Source organism: Sinocyclocheilus anshuiensis, unplaced genomic scaffold (assembly GCF_001515605.1).
Source record: "Sinocyclocheilus anshuiensis isolate Anshui unplaced genomic scaffold, SAMN03320099.WGS_v1.1 scaffold297, whole genome shotgun sequence".
Lineage (NCBI taxonomy): Eukaryota > Metazoa > Chordata > Actinopteri > Cypriniformes > Cyprinidae > Sinocyclocheilus > Sinocyclocheilus anshuiensis.
In genome coordinates, this window is record NW_015536479.1 from 27,455 (window position 1) to 52,228 (window position 24,774).

General features: G+C 37.0%; 1 protein-coding gene across 1 annotated transcript in view; it reads right to left on the minus strand.

The window, feature by feature from the left end:
- Positions 1-23,016, minus strand: part of LOC107668455 (amyloid-like protein 2) — a 46,696-nt gene extending 23,680 nt beyond the window's left edge. The window contains exon 1 of the mRNA XM_016460356.1: positions 22,723-23,016. Within this exon, the coding sequence (XP_016315842.1) occupies positions 22,723-22,794 (72 nt within the window). The 5' untranslated portion in view covers positions 22,795-23,016. The remainder of the gene's footprint in view (positions 1-22,722) is intronic.
- Positions 23,017-24,774: the final 1,758 nt, after the last annotated feature.

Below are 24,774 nucleotides of genomic sequence, written 5' to 3' on the forward strand. Positions count from 1 at the left end.
CTCCTTTCTAACAATAACAAAAAACAACAATCTAATAAACACCTAAAGGGACAAAATTAAGTCCTGCTCTAAATTTTTGTTCATTTTCAAGAGGTTTTACTTGTATACACATCACAAGAGTGAAGAAGTGACGATTGAAACTTTCATTTCACGCCGACTTTCCATACAGATGCAAAAATGGCACAAATTGCTAGGTCTGAAAAACATTTTCTGCAAAAAAATATTGTAGGGAAAAAAAAGCTCTGACATGTGTCCTGTCATTGTAACAACAGAATTGGTTTGGATTATGGGCTGCTGCCTTTTTTCACACACCCCTTCCATCTGCATTCTCATCCTGACAGCAAACTGTGACAGAAGCATCTTCTCCCACAGTGCTGTGTCAGATTCTCATACTCCTAAATGCATGAGTGCTCTTGTTTTGTTGCTCTGCTTCTTTATTCTGAGTGCGTCTCTGTGCCATGTGACAGGCTGAACCTCTCGGCCCTCCCAATCCAGGTTTAGCGCCCACGTGCCCCTTTAGAGGATTACATTCCTGACATCACCACGCCAGATGCTGACGACAGAAATAGACACAATAATACTTCCCCCCCGCAGGAGGTGACAGTGACCGGTTCGCCATCACCAAACCAGCTCTAAAGTGACGCTCACCCACAATGCATCACTGGCTTCAAAATCTTTTGAGGTCCTTCCTTTGATTATCACCTTCTGAGTCCCACCTTCCTCTCAGGGGCTCTTCCTTTTTCCTCTCAATCCTCACATATCCTTTTCACACTTGGTGTTCTCTGACTGTTGATGGGCCACACATGGCTTCAAAAAAATATATAAATGTCTAGATGGATGGTTCCACTGTATATTAGGTGTCTTTTATGGAAACCAGTTTCTACCACAGAAGAGAAAAATAAAGCTAATTGCGACTTTCTCACAATTCAGACTTTGTTTCTTGCAATTCTGAGGGAAATAAACTTGCAATTCTGACTTTTTTCCCCCTCACAATCCCAAGTTTGCATCTCACAATTCTGACTTTTGTTTCAGAATTCTGAGTTTCTATCTCACAATTCTGGCTCTCTCACAATTATGAGTTTATATCTTTCAGTTGTGGAAAAAAGTCAGAATTGTGAGGTATATGCTCAGAATTGCAAGATATAAAGTGGGTCCAATTGGTTTAAATTGTGCTTTCTATCTGTTTTTTTTTTATTTTTTATCTGTGGTCGGTCGGTCGGTCGGTTGGATGTTTCCAATTTAAGTGCATTACTCTGAATATGATTTTTGCTCACCTTCACCATTTATTCGCACTCATTTCATTTTAATCTGGTATGACTTTATTTTATATTATTATTTTTTTTTTTACAATGAAAGTAAATGGGGTCCAATATTGTGTTGAACCCCACTGACTCTCATGGTATGAACATTCTTTAAAATATATTATTTTGTGTTCTGTAGAATAAAGTCATACCAGATTAAAATGAAATGAGTGCGAATAAATGGTGAGGGTGAGCAAAAATCATATTCAGAGTAATGCACTTAAATTGGAAGTCGATGGAGCAAAGAATCCTGGAGGGTTTAAAGCAGAAACGTGAGGCAAATTTTTTGCAAAAGCGCTTATTGTAATTCCTCCTTGTCCGCGTTGTAAAGTTAAGTTGTAAAGACTAAACTCTTTGTTTGTAACCGTGAAGGCTCAATTGCTTGGTCCTTTTAACCTTGCTTTCCGCAGCAGGCCTGGGATCTATGCAGGGAAATCCAGTGCATCGCATAGTGGAGATTTGGGGCTTAGTGAACACTGCTGTGAATGCAGTCGGTTACTGTGCTTGTTTTCAGCATTGTTTGCTTGTCTCTCGCCATTTAAATGAACAGGATTAAGCAGCAGCGTGGGCTCTGTCTGGCCGACAGCTCGACCACCTAATCTCTGCGCGTAGACCTTGGGATTTCTGAGAAACGACCTGTGCTCACTTCACTGCGCCAGACACAAGCAATCTCTCTCTCTCCCTCCCTCTCATTCTCTTGTACAGCTATGTCCCGTACTTATCAACATGCAGTGCAGTACAAGTTTGCTGCTTCGAGGACTGCCAGAACATCCACAATGATAAAGCCACACACATACACAAGCAACGATGCTCCTGACAGCTCTCAGAGGTCTACGCTCTTTACTTAAAGTGCCCACGAAATCTAAAACAGAGTTTTGTGGCTTTTGGTCCATGACGCATTTAAAATATACAGCCTTTCCTTCTAGGAGGCAAGCCAAAAATACTGATGACTCACCCTGCACTAGATGCTTGTCTAATCAAATGCTTTTTTTAGAATGACAATGGCTGAATCCGCAACCTCATACTTCCCAATAATATATACTCAATTACTTTCAAAAGTAGTAGTACCTACTTAGCATGCGATTTCAGACGCAGCCAATGACTCTTGCAATAGCAACTAACTATCAGTGAGATACACAAAGAAACAGATTTATGATATGAAAAAAAAAGTTGTTTTATTGTTCATATGGGTGGTCCACTTTCATGGTGGCTGCCATGTTTAGATCTCATGACCAGCTGAATACTGCCCACTTTATCTATTTTCAGACTTTCGGTTGCAGAATTTGTACATTCATTACAGAATTAGTACATTAATCGCTTTGTTAAAACCACCGTAATTATGTTTAATCCACACCAATAGGTGGCAGTATAACATTCAAGAAAACGTACATAACTGTTGATTAGAAAGGTGAATAAGTTTAAAGCAAAAAATAGCTTGTTTGCAATTGAATACTAACATGCTGCCTAGTGCACAGTACTATCTGTCATTTTATTAAAATAAGTTATGCCGAGTTCACACTGCACGATTTTAGCCCGATTTTTCACTCGCTGACAGGTTTTGCGAAATCGCCGACAAATGCCCGAAATCGGAGGCAAATCGGTGCTCGTTCACGCGAGTGACAATCACGCAGTGTGAATTATCAAAGATGTGATCTGAGGGAATCGTCGACACGTCGCCAACGCCCGCAAAATATTTGGCATGCTATATATCTGGAGCTCTTGGCGATTCACAATCACGCTGTGTGCAATGATTTCTGACTGAAAACTACATCGGCGATGACTCACAGCCAATGAGAGACCAAGATACAGGGCAGAGGGAAGTTCGGGGAGGAGTTATAGACCAGAATATCAGTATTTTAATAGATATATGAACAATTATGTCATAAAACAACGGTGATCCGACGAGTTTGAAAATCATGCAGTGTGAACTCGGCATTAGAGTATACTGTATGTGGACTCACTTTGTGTTAAGTGAGTGACTAGTACACACATACCAACATTTAAATGTAATCATGTAATGCAGGGGTGCCCAAACTCGGTCCTGGAGGGCCGGTGTCCTGCAGAGTTTAGCTCCAACTTGCCTCAACACACCTGCCGGGAGGTTTCTAACATACCTACTAAGAGCTTGATTAGCTGATACAGTTGCGTTTAATTAGGGTTGGAGCTAAACTCTGCAGGACACCGGCCCTCCAGGACCAAGTTTGGGCACGTAATTACATCTGTAATTAATTTCTGTAGTTATATTACACTGTTGACCCTACATCTACAACAAACGTACATTGCATCTTAATTACTTTTAACCTACACAGTAGTATACGTCAAATGAAAATGCAGTATGCTACATGTTGCCATATTGATCTCATGTTTTATGTTTAATTCAGTGAGTGATGTCCAGTTTCTTAGAAATAATGGTTGCTTTGCATTTTTTATTTTAACAAAATTATTCAAGAGGGAGTTGAGCAACGCATTATGGAATATAATATTTCATGCTGTGAGCCCTGTTGTATACCGCACATTTTCCAAATCAACATGCATGTCAGGGGAAATTTGCATACTGTGCACAGTACAGATTCTGCAGAAATAGTATGAATAGTACAGTAGTATGTCATTCCAAACTAACCCCTATAGCACCTTTAATTTTTAAGCACACAGAGGACAGTGGGAGACAAAAATTAAACAAAGACAGACCAAGGAAGTAGAATAAACATGGAAAGGCTGTTATAAACACAGGGAGTAAGCTTGAGATGTGTTCAAATAAAGTTGGTGTTCCTGTAGGGCAGCTAAAGGCTGCAGTGGACCAGAACAACTATACAGACAGTCCATCTGTTTCTGGACTGACCAGCAGTGAGAACAGCAAGGAGAAAAACCTCTTAAAATCCCACATCTGTGCTATTTCTGAAAACCACAGAGGAGAGAGACAATGCTGGCTGAGAGGAAGTATGTGTGTGTGTGTGTGTGTGTGTGTGTGTGTGTGTGTGTGAGTGAGTGAGTGAGTGAGTGAGTGAGTGAGTGAGTGAGTGAGTGAGTGAGTGAGTGAGTGAGATGGAGAAATGAAAGCACTCTTATCAGAGAACAGTAGCTTTACCCATATCACACAAAAACACCTCACAGTGAGAAAGAGAGAACAGGAATGGAGCTAAACCGTGCCAAAAAGCACCATGGTTATACAAAGGTTTTCAAGACATGGTACCATGGCAATGCTGTTTATTTTTGGACATGTCCCATGATAATACCATGGGTTTCCAGACATGGTACTGTGGTAATTTTGGTGGTACCATGGTAATCAATGATGCACCGAATTTTCAGTTTCAGACAAAATTCAAATAAGTGTTTATGTTTTTCAATGTACATTGTTTCATTATATCATTAAACAATGGCATGTAATGTTGCATTTACCTCAGAAAGCCATTCAATGTCCATAGCTTGTCAGTTAGCTAGAAGAATATAACTCTAGAGAGGAACATTTTGCTTAATATATGCACTATTCATTATATTTTTCCTTAACCTCAGTCTCATTTATTGTACATTTAAATGTGTTATGAAAATAAGTTACTACACAATTTAAATGTTTATTTTAACAAGGAATTGGAGTAGAAACGTAACTGTTGATATTTAAAAAAAAACGGTGCATTATATGAAAATATAAATGAAACTTTAATTTCAGTTTCTGTATAATGACAAGGATATGTTCCATGGTAATACAATGAGCCTTACTGGACTTACACCATGATAATACCATATTTTGTTTTGAGCAGAGGTTTGGATTTTTTTAAAATACATTGGTGTAGCATGTTATATAATTAATGGGGAATGTGTTTCACCCATCACAGAAATGATTCAGCCCCACGGAATTTCCATGATACCGTCACCATACACGGTAGCTTTTGTAAGTGAATGGCCATACCAAACAAGAAATACTGATGCAGAACAGAAACCAGGGTGGAAGGCCAAGGAAGAGAAATGAATGCAATGAAAGAAATACCTCCCCACGGCTCACATTCACACACTGCGAATGAATCTCTCCTCCTTTGTCTGCAGCTCTACCATCCTCTCACAACCTCCAAGGTCGAGGTTAAATGGATCATTGAGCCCCCTGATCCACCCCCTATCGTTGAACATACGCCAAGCAGCGGGAGAAAAGCAGATCCCTCGGTGCCACACACAGATACTCCGTTTTCCCTGAGGCACTGGAGGGGAATGAACAGCGGCCATCTCCTTTCTTGAAGGAGGAACAATCATGATGAATGTTATACATAAAGAAACAGACATAGAGGGCTAGTTTCCCAATGAAGTTTACAATAGGGATGGGCTGATATTAATATATACACACACACACACACACACACACACACACACACACACACACACACACACACGTAGAGGACCTTATGATTTTGAAGTGCTATATGAACTGGCAATGTTTTCACGAGATTCACTGATAGGCACAGCGAGAAGCTGAGTCATGTGTTTGTTGAGCTATGCTGCCACGGTTTGTGATTCAATCGCAGCCGCAGGGCTCGTCTCTTATTGCCCTGTCTGTCTCTGCAAACTATACAGAAGATCTCTCTTCACAGTGTGCTGAAACAAAGCTCTCCCCCTCTAAAACTACTGGAAATCAACTCACCAAACCAGAAAAACAATGTTCCAAAACGTCTCTCTGCCCCCTCAACAAAAACATCCTGTTCCTGCTCAAATGGAGCACGATGCGAAGCGCTCTTTCTCAGCAGCAGTGGAGCCTTCCAGCCACAGCGTTTAACAGCTCTCCGAGACATTAGGAACGGGATGAAGACGTTCTGGGGGGTAGTGGGAAGACGGTGGAGTCAGCTGGCAGCGTGGAATTTATTATAATTAGCAACTAATAATGAAAAGCCTCTCAATGAGGACCGTGATAAACAACAATCTGTTGGGATCCGAGTCAGCTGTTTAAAAAGAAAAAGATTGAGCGTATCTTCAAGAAGAAAATGTGCTGAGTTTATGCCAAGCTTATGGAGACCTTTTACTGTATTTCAGTATGCAATACATTTAGACATCTGCATTCTGTTTGAAGCACCACATTTTGGAATCGCAGTTTAGTGAGAGAGTCAGCTGGGAACTTAGAAGCAAGTTGTGGCTCTAAATCAGTGTTACTTCATTGCGTGGCTCGCGAGCCTCATGCGGCTCACCAAGCTTTACTTTGTGGCTTGCATGGCAGTAAATAATACGATGATATGATCATGCAGTCAATACAGATATTTCATAAAAACATTAAAAACAAGCAGGGCTATAACATAACCCACTAAAAAAAACACCATGTCTACACCGGACGATCTGACAAAAAACAATAGAACCCAGTGATGTTGTCTACACTGGATGCGGCGCGGCGCGATGCGACATGATCCCCATCAGTAAACTGATGCCTCATTCTATTTATGACAAACTGTACTGACAATGTTCAAATGATTTGCAACTGTCGCTTTGTCGCGTCAAGTGTAGACAGACTTTTAGCGCAGCAGGGCGTGGCACGACAACTGTAGCGTCCGGTGTAGACACGGTCAAACAGTGTCTGCTCTATTACAAATAATTTATATATATTTTTTAAATACCTAAAACAGCGGCATTACAAGATGGAAATATAGACTAGAAAAGATATTTACACTTGCTCTGTCCTACATCCATGGCACTGACTCACTGTGGAGTTGGCAGTTTTAATCTTAACAGCTCTTAATGCCAAATGTGCACTTGGACGGTTAGATACATGATGGGCTAGTATAAAAAAATAAAATAACTTAAAAAAAGACTGGATGTTACTTTTGATACTTCGCGGTAAAAGTGGCTCTCCGATTGACTTTGCCCTATGAGTGCGGCTCCCATGAAAAAAATAGTGAAGACCACTGCTCTAAATGATTCCCTGATTAAGAAATTCTGATTCAAATCACTAGTCCACAAGCAAGTTTGAAGCAATTTCATGAAACTTTTAAACGGACTCATTAAAAATAACCAGTTCACAAGAGTCAGTTTTTCCTCAAACTGGACATCACAGCTTGTGTTTATTGTTGCATGCAGGAAGCAGCGCACCCTATCAAGCCGATATCTGATGAAACCACATTAACAAGAAGCGTTTTAGCGGCATCTCACTAATCTAATCTAGATGAAAATGTACACTTTGAAGACATTTCAGGGACCAATTCTTACTATTAACTACTTGCTTATTAGCATGCATTTTACTAGCAGAGGCGGACAGTAGAGAAGTATTTTTACTTTACTCAAGTAAATTTAAAAAGTATCTGAAGTTTCTGTATCTGAGTGTTTTTCTTTGGAAAACTTTACGTTACTACATTCCAAAGCATAATGTCCTACTTTTCACTGCACTACATTTCATAAATAAAGGTGTAAGAACATTAAAAATGCAGTACTTTCTTGTACTCAAGTAAATCTTTGAATTACTTTTACTTCAGTAAAAGAAAGTAATAGATTTCTAATGTAATTAAGTATTAAATGATATTTAATATGAAACGTAGTGCAGTAAAACGTACAATATTATGCTTTGGAATGTTGTAAAGTAAAGTTTTCTAAAGAAAAACACTGATAAAATACAGACACTTGCAAAAGTACTTTTAAAGTATTGTAATACTTCACTACTGTCCGCCTCTGATTACTATATTGGTTGTTTATCAGTACTTAAAGCTTATAAACTTAACTACCTTACTAATAATAAAAAAAGCAGTAATTGGGAGATTACTTGCCCTCCAAAAAGTATGAGCTATACAAACATCTTTGTATTCGACTGCAATAAAATGCCACCTTGTGGACCAACTAATTTGTGCAAAAAATTCAAGGTGCATGTGCAAGCCGAGCACACAGAAAAATCTGGCTGTGCACGTACAGCATGCACTTACCATGCCTAGCGTACACGTAAAAAATTAAGTATACTTTGGGCTTTAGGTGTGCAATAGTGTTGCTTTGTGATTCCTTAGGTAATCAAAAAGTTGTTAAATATAGGTTGTTTCAGTTATTTCCTAATCAAAATATTCCACATCCAAGCATGTCTAAGGGATTCCATCATCCACCGGTTAAAAATCTTAAGTAAGATTGCTCTAAAGCCCAAGTGTGAGCAATTGCTAACTGTGCTACTGCATATATTACAAGTTTCACAATAAGAGCTGTACTGATGCAGGCTGGAAAGTAAGAACTTGGTCACACCACTTTTATTAGTACTGTTCTATTTGCAGAACAGGTAGAAGTAACAATAAGGGCCGTGGCAGCCATGAGCTGTGCAGTTACTTCCCCAGAGATTGAACTTCCACTGCATTTGAGTGTGCGCAAAATTCTCCATGGTACATTGCATCAGCCCCTTTTCTACACCTTCCAACCTTCCCACATTCCCTCCCACTTGCGAGGACATCGTATATCTCTCCAAGACAGGCGTCCTGCTGCAGGCACTTCATCTCATCCTGTTCTCTTCTTCATCATACAGGACAGAGTACAGAAACCCTGCCAGCGGTGATTTCAGATTGGAGACTTCTCCACAGTCTCTGCCACCAATAAACCAAAAATCCAGACCCATATCAGAAGCTGCTGATATCAGACTCATTGGAAGCCGCTGACCTCTGAACTTTTCAGAGGCTCCAGATATCTTGAGGTCAGAATTCAGGATGCTTTGATTTTCATTGTGCAGCCAATCGCATTCTCTCCCTCTATCCATTTTTCCCCAAAAGTGCTGCATCAGTGTTGGCAGTGCTTTTGGTGGTTCAGCAGTGTGGATCCGGGTCTCTGGGGGGTATACGGTTACAGCACAGTGATCTCTCTGCTCACCTCTCCTGATCTGACATTTTCATCCTCTTCCCCTGCTCTGCCTCATAAGACCAATTCGATCAGATCACTTAAGACGAGAAACAAAATCACACAATAAGACTAAATACAATGCTGAGCTGCTACGTGCCACTATACTCCTAAAAATAAAAGGCATATGATGCCATAGAAGAAACATTTTGGGTTCTGCAAAGAACAGTTCTCAAAAGAACCATTTTTTTAGTGCAAAGAACATTTTTATAATCTAAAAAAAACTTTTTACACCATAAAGAAGCTTTTGTACCATGAAAAGATTCCATGGATGTTAAAGGTTCTTCATAGAACCAGACACCAATACAGAACCTTTATTTTTAAGTGTATCGTAGAACAGTCAACATTAGAGCCCGACCGATATGGGTTTTTTGGAGGCCGATGCTGATATTACGGAGTAAAAAAAAGACATAGATATATCGGCCGATATTCTTTATGTGTAGGCTATATTATAGTACAGTATAGTCATAGATTTGGACACACTTCCCATTCGTGTGTCCAAACTTTTGACTGGTACTGTATATAGAATACACTATATAGCCTACATAAACGGATTATATATACATAAACAAATTTTTTGCAGTGATAAGTCAAATGTGGTGATCACTTATAATGATGTGACAAACATAGGCCTATGTACTGGAGGCCGGGTATTTAACAATTTAACAATAAACTTTATTATTCAAAATGAGTCTGACATCAGTGCATTTAACAGTAAACCTCACTTCACTTATTATAAATAACACAAATAGAACAATATATATATATATATATATATATATATATATATAACTTGAATTAAGAAATTAAACAAGGTAACTGTGTAGGGCAAGCAAGCTACTGCCAAACCAACCCATCGTCACATATTTGAATCGATTTTCAACCGGCTCGCAGTTAATCGTTACATTCCTACATGTTATACATTAAATTCCGTTTTTATGACTGGATTCCGCGTTTCCGTCCATGTTTTCTGCATCGCGGAAATCATAGGGCCCTACTATGTGGCACGATTTGTCCCTATTCTACACCGGACGCGAGTGGCGTGACAAAATACAATAGAATCTCTACACTACACTGACCTGGGTCGCCAGTAGCAAACAATGGAGCTCTGCTCTGCTGGACAAACTAAGTAATTACACCATTCAGAAGCATTTAATCTGCATTATATGTTCTGTAAAAAAAATAAAAAAAAAAATTCATATCGGCGGCATATTCGCCGATATACCTGCTGCGACAGGCTCATATCGGCTGATAATATCGGTAATAATAAATAAAAATAAAAACAAATTATAAAAATAACGATAATAAAACGATATATCGGTTGGGCTCTAGTCAACATTGTTTCCATTCACATCTTTTTGTGAATTTTAGGATTCTGCTTTAAAAAAAAACAAAAAAGAGCATGTGTGTTTTATCGGGTTATAATATATGCACATAAACTATGATGGAAACACAGTTAAACATCTAAGAATTGATCCTAAACAATCATGTGACTTTGTTAGGAAGTGATTCACTTCCATCTGCATGTTCTAAATCATACGTGTTAACCACTTAAACTACTACTAAAACAAATAAACTACTGCTCAAAAGTTTGGGGTTAGTAAGATTTCTTTTAAGAAATTAATACTTCTATTCAGCATGGACACAATAAGTTGATCAAAAGTGACAGTAAAGAAAATCTTAAGCAGCACAACGGTTTTTAACATAGATAAGAAATGTTTCTTGAGCAGCAAACCAGCATATTAGAATGATTTCTGAAGGATCATGTGACACGGAAGACTGGAGTAATGAAGCTGAAAATTCAGCTTTGCATCACAGGAATAAATTGCACTTTAAAATATATTCAAAAAGGCAACAGTTATTTTAAATCGTAATAATATTTCATAATATTACAAAGCTCAGAAAGTTCAGCAGTCCATTACATTTAATAAAAGATCCGTAATGGCTTCCCCAGTGGCTACAACTGCCATTCCCACTTTACAGTAGTTTTTCTTGAAACAACTTACAACTTACCATTCCAACAATCACTAAGCTAGTCATTTTTCAAAATAATCAGTTTCCTACTGGATCATGTTGAATGGTAGGTGGTGTCTGTATGTATGCACAGCTTTGTTGTTCTTGGCACTGGTCATGTATTATCTAAATAGTTAGGTAATAATAAAACTCCAGATGCTTTAGACAGAAAGCCTGCTAACCAGCACCAACCTGCCAACACAGTCAAAATAGAAATGTTGGCAGAGATTATACGGTTTACGTGGGCAGAAAAAGAGAGGGAGGCACTAGGAAAACTCAGCTACCTAAAACAAAAAAATCTGCTAATGATTGGTCATTCCTCAGCCAGATAAAAGTACTCAAGACACACAAATAAACTACCTAAAGACCGCTGCTCAAGCACAATGGTTGGCCCGCTATCACGGACCTGAATGACTGAGTCAGGCCGTCTCTGAATGCCCTTCTCAATGAGACCTGCTCTTAGAACTCAAATAAAGACCACAACACAGGAGGGGCTATGAGTCAAAGCCTGAGCTGAATTCAAATGAGGATACCGAGCCTCCAGTCATCTCCCACACAAAATTTACAAGCGCATTTGATCATGTAAATTAAAGCGATACCACGCACACAGGAGTTTTGCGTTTTGTTTTATTCCCAGATTAATTTGCTGCCACTCCTACAAGAGCAAGAACAAGCAGTTTGATAGACAGGAGAAGAATGAGGCGACTGAGAGACATCAAAATCCTGTTAAAACACAGCAATCAAGAAAGACCATATACAGTGGGTACGGAAAGTATTCAGACCCCCTTAAATTTGTCACTCTTTGTTATATTGCAGCCATTTGCTAAAATCATTTAAGTTAATTTTTTTTCCTCAATGTACACACAGCACCCCATATTGACAGAAAAACACAGAGGGGGTCTGAATACTTTCCGTACCCACTGTAAATTAACCTAACGTGGGAAAAGAGTGAGCAACCTACACACACAAACATTAAAACGATCCACAAAGAGGAATATTAGCATCCTGCTTCCAGCATAAAGGTGATGTAAAAATTTATTTTGAGAACACAACCCATAAAATGTCCTTACAACTCGAGACATCACTGAAAAAGGTGTCATGAGAAATCACACTTGTCTCCCTGACAGCCCTAGGCTCTGTAAATAGCGAGTCTTGAGCGCTGCTAGTGCGCCAGCAAATCAAAACCTGGGAGTGCTACTGTGCCTGTCAGCCACTGTGGCCATGTCTTTGGGGGCTGTGTTTTGGAAAAGGGGTGTAGCTGAATTGAATTACTTAAATCACAATGTAAAAGTACCGACTGCTCCTTTCTTTATGTTGTGACGCACAACCAAGTGAAATAGATATATTCATGTAAATGAAAGTAGGACAGGAACTTGGTTCTGTCCGTTGGTGGTTGTTTATATGGAAACAGATCTGAATGCGAGCTGGAAGTTGATTGTAAGTAAAGGGTGTGACTTATGCAGACTAAATGATTGAAGAAGTCCAGCATATGAGAGTTGTTTTTGTTTTTTTTTAAGATTTATTTTTGGCATTTTATTGTGATAGGACAGTTAAGTATCGACAGAAAGCGAAGTGGGAGAGAAAGAAGGGGATGGAATTGGGAAACCAGGACTGGGAAGTTGTTTTCACTAGACAATTGAGTAATCAGTTAAAAAAAAGAGTGATATTTAAAAACAGCATCATACAAAGCATGCTTTATAAAATGCTAAATAAATGTCATGTTTTTTCTTTTTAAATAAATGTTTTTGCTTTTGTTTTTACTTTTGCATTTTAATTGAATTTTCTGTAAAAACATCAAAACTTTTGGCAGTTGAACCAAACTCAACGCACTCAAGGGATTAAAAAAAAAAAAAAAAAAAAAAAAAAAAAAAGAAAAGAAGCAGTCTTTTTCCCCCCTCAAAATTGGACTAACTCGAGTTTATATCTCACAATTCTGAGAAAAAAAAAAGTCAGAATTGCGAGTTTTTATCTCGCAATTCTCACTTTATAGCTCGCAATTGTGAGTTTATATCACGCAATTCTGAGAAAAAAAGTCAGAATTGAGATAAAAAGGTTTGTTGCTTTGGAGCCTGAAATGAAGACTGACAAGCTATGCAAAATCGCGTTCAAAATTGCAGGCGATTCATTGTCGATTATGACATTGAGCTTTACTGACGAGATGCGCATGAAAATCGCATTCGATTTTTTGCACAGCCCTAAAATTAGTTAAAAAAAAAAAAACACAATTATAGATTTATATATATTTTTAACAAATAAAAAATATATATTTAGACATTTTTCATTCGAGTTAAGTGTTTGCAATAGATGTCTGCGCCAATAGCCTTGTAGCAGCGTGCCGACATATAGCGCTGTTGCGCTACAGGCATCCTGAGTTCGAGTCCCATCTCGCGGACCTTTCCTGATCCAGTCCCCCCCTCTCTCTCCCACTTCATTTCCTGTCTAAACACGGTCCTATCAAAAATAAAAAGGCAAAAACTAAAAAAAATAATATTTGCAGTCCCTTTATTGTAAATTTAATTAATTACATTTAGGAAACCCTGCATTATGGAATATGATATTCTGGTTGCTCTCTGTGCATTGGGGCAAATGTAGTACATCAGCTTACAATCAGTCATATTACTTTCTTTCAAAAATGGCAGGCAGCATGCCATTCTGAACATCCATACTAACATTCACACACACATACTGATCTTTCTCAACCAATTTGACAAATATCCAAGCATCAAGAGAAACACAGATGGCCACAGATATGGGCCATAAGCATACTTGGTGAAATGGAAGGGGAAAAAAATATGTTTGTGCGTGTGATGGAGAACAACATGCTCTTGAATAGGATAGCGAATGTTTTATTCATATGTGAACACATGCAGAGGAGATGAGTCACACCCCATCTGAACGCAACTACTGATGCAGGCAATGAGCTTACAAGCGCACACACACACTTGCACATATTCAGACCCACAAAATCTATCATGTCCTCCAAATGGCAGAGTAGCTGACAAATCTCTATGGTGCAGTTAAAGGTGGAACGGACTGCTGGCATTCATGCTGAAGGGGCAAATGTGCCCACTTCCACGACTCTTTGATGGTGGAGAGTCTAAATTTGTGATGAGCCGAGCCGTGGGAGGTAACGGTGTCCCTCGCTCTCTTGTACGAAGAGAAGACGTGCTGGATAATTAGAGCGAACGCGCCGCCCAGGAGACAGAGATTCGAAGACATCGTGCAAGCAGGGCTTGCCTGACGAGCTCGCTATATATATATATATATATATATATATATAATACAGCCGGTCCTGAAGAGGGACCTGAAGCAGCAGACACGTGCAGCCATGACACACAGGAGGAGATACGAGAGACATTTACAGAAAGAGAGGGAGCCAGTGGCAGACAGACAGATAAGAGAGACGCACACAAACTCAGACACAAAGAAAGCAAGAAACTATAGGGAGGGGGTACCAACAAAATATGCGCTTTTTCAAACAACAAGGTACAGATTTTAGACAAAATTAAACGTTGGCGACATAAAATTAGAAGTCGATAATTGATAACCAGTTTCACCAAAATAACCATTTGGGGTCTGTAAACGTGTGTGTGTGTTTAAGAAATTAATACATTAAATATGCATTAAATTAATCAAAAGTGACAGACATTTACTTCACTCTTTTTTTTTTTTTTTTTTACAAAAATTGTACAATTTTAGAGTTTAAAAAATTCTGACAAATTAATAGTCATCTGCCAAATGAATAAATGTAAATGTAAAAAAAAAAAGCAATAGGAAAAAAAAGTAGGCTAATAGAATTGATAAGTAGAATTGGAATCCAACTTTAAAACATTAAAAAACTCGTAAAAAATTGGCGGTACAGCAAATACCATACTTTGTCCATTAAAACATCTATAATGTTTTTCATTTTATTATCAGTTTCAAGTATGACTGTTGTCTTCACTTCTCATCAAGAACTGTATATAAATGTGTATATAAATACATAATATACAGATATTACAGAATGCAAAAAAAAAAACAGAAATTGGGTTCCACGTAAATATAACTAATCCGTTTCCCAACAAGAAGCAAATAAGGCAAGTGGACAGTTTCATCTCCTACTAGTAATTACATTTTAACATTAACAACCAAACAAATTTAATTTACATAATTTTACATTTTTGTTCAGATGCTGGCATATGGTCTAACTGTTGGAAACAAAGTGTCAACATAACTTAATAGCTCCATTTAAAATGACTTTAATTGAAGTACAGAATATTTGTACTTTATAAAAACCCATTTGTCACGCTACAGGACACGTTGAACTCAAATTGCTTCAAAATTAGTACAAAAATACATTTTCACCAAAATCTATTAGTCGACAAAACCTATTAGTCGACAATGCAAATACTCCTGCTGATCACCAGAGACTGGGGGCAGGATTATGAATAAAGGGTGCAATCTCTAAAAGTATGTCAGTGACTAAGGTGCAGACTCACATCCTGAGCTCATTCAAGGGTGCGGCTATCAAAGCGTGTTTGTGTATGTATGTATGTATCATATCAGTAATGGACGGGCGGAGCATCTGCAGCTGTAGCATGTTCTCTCCTCTCCTGTCGAGCACTCAGTGTGTCTTACAGCTAAGAGGATTTGTGGTGAGACTGAGAGCGACTGGTAAAATAATTGAAAGTGTCTCTCCAAGCACTAAGCTCTCAGCTCAGAGGATGAGCATCAGGGTGGTGCTAACATAGCTCAGGCTTTACGAAACAGGAAATGGCTGACAGGACCATCATCAACGCCTGCAATCCAACAATAGAGCTCTGCCACACCTGACATGCATATGAATTCTCATCCAAAATGTTTTGTGCTGCCATAACTTAGCAGGGTGAGTGATGTGTGAAAAGCAGGGAAAAGATCAGAATTTTGTCTAGGATGCCAAATGTTTTGTTTTTGTTTGTTTGTTTTTTTTTCCACGCATGGAATATTCCTCACATCAATTAAAAAAAAAAATATACACAAAAATTGTAGTCATACAGACATAAATATGAAATATAGATAGCTAGTAATGTTGATGGCCAGCAAATTTTATTTCTTCACCCGTCATGGAATTAGTAAGGGCAGATTACCTTTTTATTCTGATGCTAATTATATAAAAAAAAAAAATAAAAAAAAAATCTTCAAAAAAAAAAAAAAAATGCACTCCAGAATATGGGGGGTTATGTAGTCATACAGACATAAATATGAAATATAGATAGCTAGTAATGTTGATGGCCAGCAAATTTTATTTCTTCACCCGTCATGGAATTAGTAAGGGCAGATTACCTTTTTATTCTGATGCTAATTATATAAAAAAAAAAAATAAAAAAAAAATCTTCAAAAAAAAAAAAGAAATGCACTCCAGAATATGTGGGGTTAAAAAATAAATAAATTGTGAACGCAAGAGTACAAATCCATCAAACAGACTGCACACCTATGATAAAAGCAAAAGAAAAAAGTAAAAAACAGAATATTTAAATTAAAAAAAAGAAATTAAAGAATTAAAAATACTTTTAATGTTACTTTACGATTTAAAATGTACTATTTATTTATCAAATATATCAAATACAGGTACATTTAAATAAATGCAATAAATAATTTAAATAAATGTTTCTGTGCACAGAGAAACAAATGACAGTTACTCTGTATGCTTCCACTGAGCATCACGTCAAGAGAACTGCACAATGTGGCAATTAACATCTGATCTCCAGCCTGGCTGTCGTCGCATCTGATAAACACACATGCGGTTATGTCCCAATCGGGTCCTTGTGCTGGTCAGGATGCTTGCACCCATTCAGAGCTCACAATAGCCCCTCACCGACATCCATTCATCACTCCTGGTGTGAGCGATCCATGCTATTAAAAGCCCTGCTAACACATCCACACAATGAAGACTGCATACAAATGGCTTGTGTGCCATCAAAAGCTGCAGACAGAATCACCCCGCAAACATTCACGCAAACACACATAAAACCACTACATGTGGTTAACCGAACACAGGTGCGAAATCCAAAGAAATGTTGCTTTAGAGTCAGTGCCTTAACTTTACGGAATGTTGTTTCTAACCTGGTGGAAGATTTGATCAGAACAACCAACCAGATTTAGAAAAAAATTAAAAATAAAAAATAAAATAAAGGCAACACTCAAAGGCACTCACAACTCATTTAACATCTATAATATGAGGGAAACAATATTTTTATTGGGAAGAAATATAAGGCAGGACACTGATTGTGAAAAGTGAACAGTCCATACTAGAATGGATTGGATGTCAGAGAAAAAGCTAAGTTTATTATTATTATTTTCTGCATTAAAAAATTTACAACATTAAAGCATTACATTACAGCATTACAGCAAAGGCTTATATTCATGGCAAACTAAAGATATTTAAATAAGATGATAATATAAAAAGACTGAAAATAGACTTAATGATAACTAAATTAATTGTATACAATAATTTAACTATTGTAAATAATTAAGAAAACAAATAAATCTATTAAATAAATTCCAATAATGTTTCCAGTAGAAAATACAGTTAGGAAATTTTAGAAAAACAAAGGCAATTTTCCTCCTTTCAAGAAATGTACATGGGTAAGCCAAAAAGCACAGTAATTTCAGGGATGCACCACATTATTATGATAAAAGACTACAAAAACAACCTTTTTTTTTTTTTATAACGTGCACTGATGAATCATGCCAAATAAGAGCAGGAATGCGATTAGATTCAATTTCATGTTGACTTTAAGCCTTTTGTTCAACTACTCCTTGCAATGCATCATTACAAGGGCCTAGAGTCCCATCATAGGAGGCAGTGCTGCCCGACTGCATAACAAGAGCAAGGTGGGCCCTCGAGCAACCTGGAGAAAAGACAACACTTTGTTTACCATCTCAGCGGCTTGGAAAAGAGCACAGAGACTCCCACTCAACCACTGAGATTTTACAAGCTCCTTTTTAGATTTATCGTAAACCTATACAGTGACAATACTGGGGTTGCGTAACTCCCAAGTACGCCAAGTTCAGTGTTTTTAATGTGCTTGAAGATAACTCTTGTTATTATCTGAATCTGTCATGTCTGTGCCAGCAGCAGGTTACTGGAGCACACAGGGCATTGCTTTAAGCATTTAAAATAAACACTTCCTTCATGTTAGTATGTGCCAAAGCTTGTGCTACAATCAGTGAAAACACTCAAATGTGAAAAAGCAGGCAAGCTTTGAACACAGCACAAATATGATTTGGCGCCAGTCAAATTCCAGCATGCCTGTGTTGCGTTAGTTGGCAACATGTTATATCAGCAAGGCTGGGCTTTGGGTTGGGCAGTTTATTCATTTGAATTGGAGAGGAACTAATTTCTAAATTAATGGTTCAAGAAATTAACTCATTTCAAATTAACAAAATTTTTTCCCTGAATCTGTTCTTTTAAATTACACATTTGACGACAAAAACCAACTCAAGGAAAAAAAAACCAGAGCGTTAGTGCTAGTCATTATGAAAGCTGTACAAGCAAAAACTGACACACTGAGCCAGACAATCTACCGTGAAAGCTAACAAAACAGGATTTGATCAAATACACTTTTGGAAAACACGGATAAAATGTTCAGGGCTTAACAATAAGGATAACTCAAGGCCGAAGCTTGAACCTATGCTGCATTTATGCCATCAATTCAGGTTGCACCAACAACCCCTTACTCAACAGAACCTGTATGTGACCAGTTCTGTTGAGTATAATGATCATTCTTCTCAAAAAAGTGAGACCGAACACAACCAAATTGACACTGGGGTCTCAAGAGGTGTTTGCCTATAGCCCTTTTCCCTGTAAAGTACCGTAAAGGGATCATGAGTGAACAGGATCTTTTCAAAAATACCGGAAAATTCATTTTGTAGAAGTTGTAACATTACCGGTAAATAACCAGTAATGTGCTCTGTGTGAACGCAGAACGAGACTACCGGTATGAGCACGTACGAGTTTAGAAAGCCGCGACTAAAGACTCTGGTCCAACCATAACATTCTGACGCAGATGACACATTTACTCCGCACGGTGTAGTTCGGGTTGAATTCATCTAATACAATGTCTCTGGGCAAAAAGCAGCCGCATGAGTGTGAATGTTTGACAAAAATTAAAACGTCAATAAAAACACTGACTGTGTATACCCTTTCCCTGTTTACAAACACAATACCTGGAGGAGAGGTAATTTCCGATTAATGATGTCACAGAATTTACCGGTATTTTGAAAATGATATGTGAATGGTGCTTTACCAGTAAAAAGACAGAATGCCATTGCCTGTGTGAATAGCGCATTTTTGTATCTACAGGGAAAGTCGTTCCAATAATTTTACGGCAATTTACTGGTATTACTGTGTGAAAGGGGCTATTACTTGACATGCCGTTTAAAAAAAAAAAACAACGCTCATGGCACAAGTCGGTAAAAACAGGGAGATGCAATGCAACAGCCAAAAAATTAAATGGGACTGGAGAAACGCATTGTATGCATTCCTCATTGCATTTTTCTCAAAAAAAGTGCAATATAGAGATTGTTATGCCCTGGGATTGTTATACATCAATGCCACTGCTTTAGTTGCAAAAACAATGACTCCATGACTTTAACATTCAAACACTTGCGAATTTGACGTTTGTTTTCTTATTGTCAATCAAGTTTACATCGAGTTGCATTATATTTGTTCAATTTACAGCTATTAAATTAATGACAATAACAAACCCTAAAAGTTACATACAAAGGAATATTCAGCTTTGCCATCATATGATAAAATGTAATTTATTCCTATATTAAAATAGAGAGCACTTATTTTAACTAATAATATTTCACAATTTTACTGTTTTCACTGCATTTTCTTTTATTTTTTTTTGATGATTCTTGGTGAGAATTAAAGAATTTTCAAAAGAAATATTAGCAACCCCAATCTTTTGAATGGTACTGTGAAGTTTAAAAATGTCGCAAATTTATCTGGTAGATAAATTAATATGTTAATAAATATATTCAGTCAATTAATTTAAAAATATGCAGGTAAAACCAAGCAAATTGTTTCAGTTTGGTCTCAGGGCCAGTGAAACTGTTTATAGGCAAGTAAAAATCTGAACAGGAAAAATCTGTAGTGTTGAGCCAGGATGTGTCATGGTTATATAACATACGGCTGTAACAAAATAAAAAAAGGGACATATCCACAGCTGAGGAAACAACAACAAAAAAAAAGCCAAATCCAAGCTTGCACCAGCTTCAGAGAGTTAACAGCAAAGCATCACTGATCAGACAGCCCAGCGTGATTTTAACACATTGCCTTTGTCTCCTGTAAAATACAATAACACCTGGCAAAACAAGGGAATAATTTCCATCACCAGCACTGGGAGGGAGAAAATGAAGGTTTCAATGCATGCAGTTCTCCTGCAGTTTAGTTAGCGAGAGCTCAGGGCTGCGCAGATCCTCTGCAGAACTTTCCCGGCCAGGTTATAAATCAGGTCTGAGGTCAACGAGACTCACTAGCTCAGCATCAAACTCCCGCTCACCAGAAACACAAAGCTGCACACAGTCTGGAAACACACACCTCTCTCAAAATAACATTTTACCATGGTAATCGTACGCTTGAGGAGCTATCAGATCAAAACAATCACGCATACAAGGAGTCAAATGTATAACAAGGACAAAAGATAACAGAATATACAGAAATACAATAGGGTCATAATATTGATCTGAAGGTAAAATTATTCTTTGATTTTCTACAGTAATGCTGATCTATGCATATCCATAAACGTCACTGCACCTCCTCATGATGGTGAACCACAGGCAGCTCCTTTCTCTCTAAATGCATCAATTAGCAACAAAGAGATTTCATTGTTTATTTCAGTGCGTCACTGCCATTATTTCTGGCACTGAAAAGAATTGTTTCATAATTTGTTATATCATGCCTGCAGGCTGAGCTCTTATTGGAAGAGCATGCCATCGGAAAGGACTTTGGTGCACATGTAAAAGCACAAAAACGCCTCTAGGACAAGGGCAGCTGTGATTAGGTAAGGTTTAAAGCAACCAGACAGGGATCATCCAGGAAAGGTGTGAGAGCTTTTGAGTCCATAAACTTGACTCTCTTACATGAGTTCATTTGCATAATTTGCCTACTGTGAAAGCAACCGACACGTTTCACAAGCCTGACGCAGTGTTCTCCGACAAATACAAACTTGTCCTTTTCAACATGGGGAGTGATTTATCACCTAAAGCCTGTCATAAACACCCATCAGACCAAACACCTGAAAGCCATTTCTGATGAATACGTAGGGCTGGGCAAAAAAATTGATTTTTCGATATATCGTTTTTTAAAATGTGGTCGATTCAATATCGATTCTCGAAGGCCACGAATCGATTTTTTTCAATATTTATTACTGTGAGATTTTATGTTTGTTTTGTCTTAAACATAAAATAACTTGATCCTGTTTGATCAAGGCATGCGACTGTTCTGACTTGTCCGATTTTCAGCATCAGTTTTTCATCTTGCATCAAAATTCTGTCTATTCATTGTATGCATTTGAAATATAGAGTTGGGTTTTGTTTTATTGTACCCAAGTGTACCTAAAATAAAAAGTGTTTAATATACAGGTTTGTGGCTCTTAATTTCCTATTAATTAACCATTTGTAATCTTATGTTCACTGTTCATTTTTTATAAATATAGGATTTGTATTAAATCTATATTCATTCATATAGTCAAATCGAATCGAGAATTGAAATCAAAAATCGAATCGAAATCGAATTGAGAGCTTGAAAATCAAAATCGAATCGAATTGGAACATCTGAATCGATACCCAGCCCTATGAATATGTATAATGATCTGAATCATTTCGGTTATATAGTGTGATCAAATATTTTGAAGCTGATTGCCCATCTTTTCATTTTTCTGTCATTTTGCACCACCAAGCCAAAGCTCAGAGTAGATACAAACCTTTAAAAGGTCTCTTCTGTAATTGTCATCAAGGAAAAGTGTGGATATTCTCCAATGCAAGACCACAGTTATAATCCATGCTTTTATGAAATAATGCAAAAATTAAAACAGAAATTAACATTATTGGTTCAAAAAAAGATTTGAGGGTATCTAACGGTTTTAACAACATACGTGTACATTCAGATATTAGCTACGGAGGACTTCAAACTGACACTATGATAAAATCAATGTTTGGGGTTCAGTTTTCCAATACAACAACAGAAATAAACAACGGAGATAAATACTACAGTGAAAAGATAAAGGCATTTAACAGCTCGTCTAAAAACATTTTTTATTCGTTTAACTCCATCCAGGGACAATTTACAAAATAACACCCATTTACTATTTCATATTAAATTAGAATTAGTGTCTTTTCTGGTATACAATTAGTCTAAATATTACACAACAAGGGACGCGGACACTTTAAAGTGTCTCAACAGACTAACGTTAATGATTTTATAAGCTTAACATTATTAGTAAACTACTACTTACCCAGAAATATTGATATCACAATAAAAAGACGTCTCAGTACAGAAATATCAGAGTAAACGATGTAAGATCATTATGAAAACAAGGGTGAAATATTAGTGCGCACGTACCTCAATGTATCCGGCTAGACTCGGAACAGCGATGGCCAGAATGAGCACAGATACGGCCGGGACTGAACCCATCTTCCACGGTGACTCTCTGCTGGGATTTGGGCTGAAATTATCCCGCTGTGGATTCTTGTAAGAGGCTCTTAAACCGAAAACAGCTCAGTAAACGGTCCGCGAGCCGTTGTTGTTGTGCGCGTTGATCCCGCTCTCAGCGCGTGTGGAATGCTACGCGAGCTCTAAAAACACGAGCAAGCACGCCACCGGCTGACTGATGACGGGACCGACCGGAAATGAGATCACCATGCTGTCATCTACTGAAGGATACAAACTGGGTGTGTGCACCTCCTGTAGGTCTATTATGAAATGGTATGACAATTAATATGGATTTCATCCAGATTTTAAAATTAAATGTAGGCCGAGGAAAATATGAAACATATGGCATTTTTAATGTTTTAGCTGCTATCATAAAAACTGTATTTTTTATATCCACCAATGTCAAAGTGCTTTTTCCACAGAAATATAATGGAAACTAAACTGTGTGTGTGTAGACCTATACTGTATGTATATATACAATACCAGTCAAAAGTTTTTGAACAGTAATTTTATAATGTAATTTAAAGAAGTCTTCTGCTCACCAAGCCTGCATTTATTTGATGCATTCCAAAGTACAGCAAAAACAGTACAATTTTGAAATATTTTTTTTACTACGTCTATATAAATAACTGTTTTCTATTTGAATATATTTTAAAATGTAATTTATTCCTGTGATTTCAAAGCTGAATTTTTAGCATCATTACTCCAGTCACATGATCCTTCAGAAATCATTCTAATATTTTTATTTGCTGCTCAAAAACATTTATTATTATTATTATTATTATTATTATTATTATTATTATTGTTGAAAACAGCCGAGTATAATTTTTTTCTTTGATGAATAGAAAGTTCAGAAGAACAGCATTTATCTGAAATAGAAATCCTTTGTAACATTATAAATGTTTTTATCATCACTTTTGATCAATTTAAAGCATCTTTGCTAAATAAAGGTGCTTTATTCTTTATTATAAAGATGACTTCAAGCTTTTTATTTCAGATAAATGCCGATCTTTGGATCTTTCTATTCATCAAAGAATCCTGGAAAAAAAATGTACTCAACTGTGTTAAATATTGATAATAATAATAATAATAATAATAATAATAATAATAATAAATGTTTGAACAGCAAATCAGCATATTAGAATGATTTCTGAAGGATCACGTGACACTGAAGACTGAATTTTCAGTTTCACATGATCCTTCAGAAATCATTCTAATATGCTGATTTGTTATTATTATTATTATTATTATTATTATTATTATTATTGTTGAAAACAGCCGAGTATAATTTTTTTCTTTGATGAATAGAAAGTTCAGAAGAACAGCATTTATCTGAAATAGAAATCCTTTGTAACATTATAAATGTTTTTATCATCACTTTTGATCAATTTAAAGCATCTTTGCTAAATAAAGGTGCTTTATTCTTTATTATAAAGATGACTTCAAGCTTTTTATTTCAGATAAATGCCGATCTTTGGATCTTTCTATTCATCAAAAAATCCTGAAAAAAAAAATGTACTCAATGTGACACTGAAGACTGGAGTAATGATGCTGAAAATTCTGCTTTGATCACAGGAATAAATTACATTTTAAAATATAGTAAAATAGAAAGTAGTTATTTGAAATAGTAAAAATATTTCACAATATTGCTTTTGCTGTATTTTGGATCAAATAAATGATGGCTCGGTGAGGAGAATAGAATTCTTTTAAAAACTTTAAAAATCTTACTGTTCAAAAACTGGTAGTGTATATACTGTATATATACATATATATATATATATATATATATATATATATATATATATATATGCTGAAATATTTCTTTCTGAAAATGTCTCTTTTTAACAGAAAGAGCAAGAGCAGCTCTGTTCAGTTGAGGATATGCATCTCTTCTCTCTTCCTCACTACAGAGATATGGTATTGTTAGAGCTTTACTCTAACATACTCAGCATACATCAACAT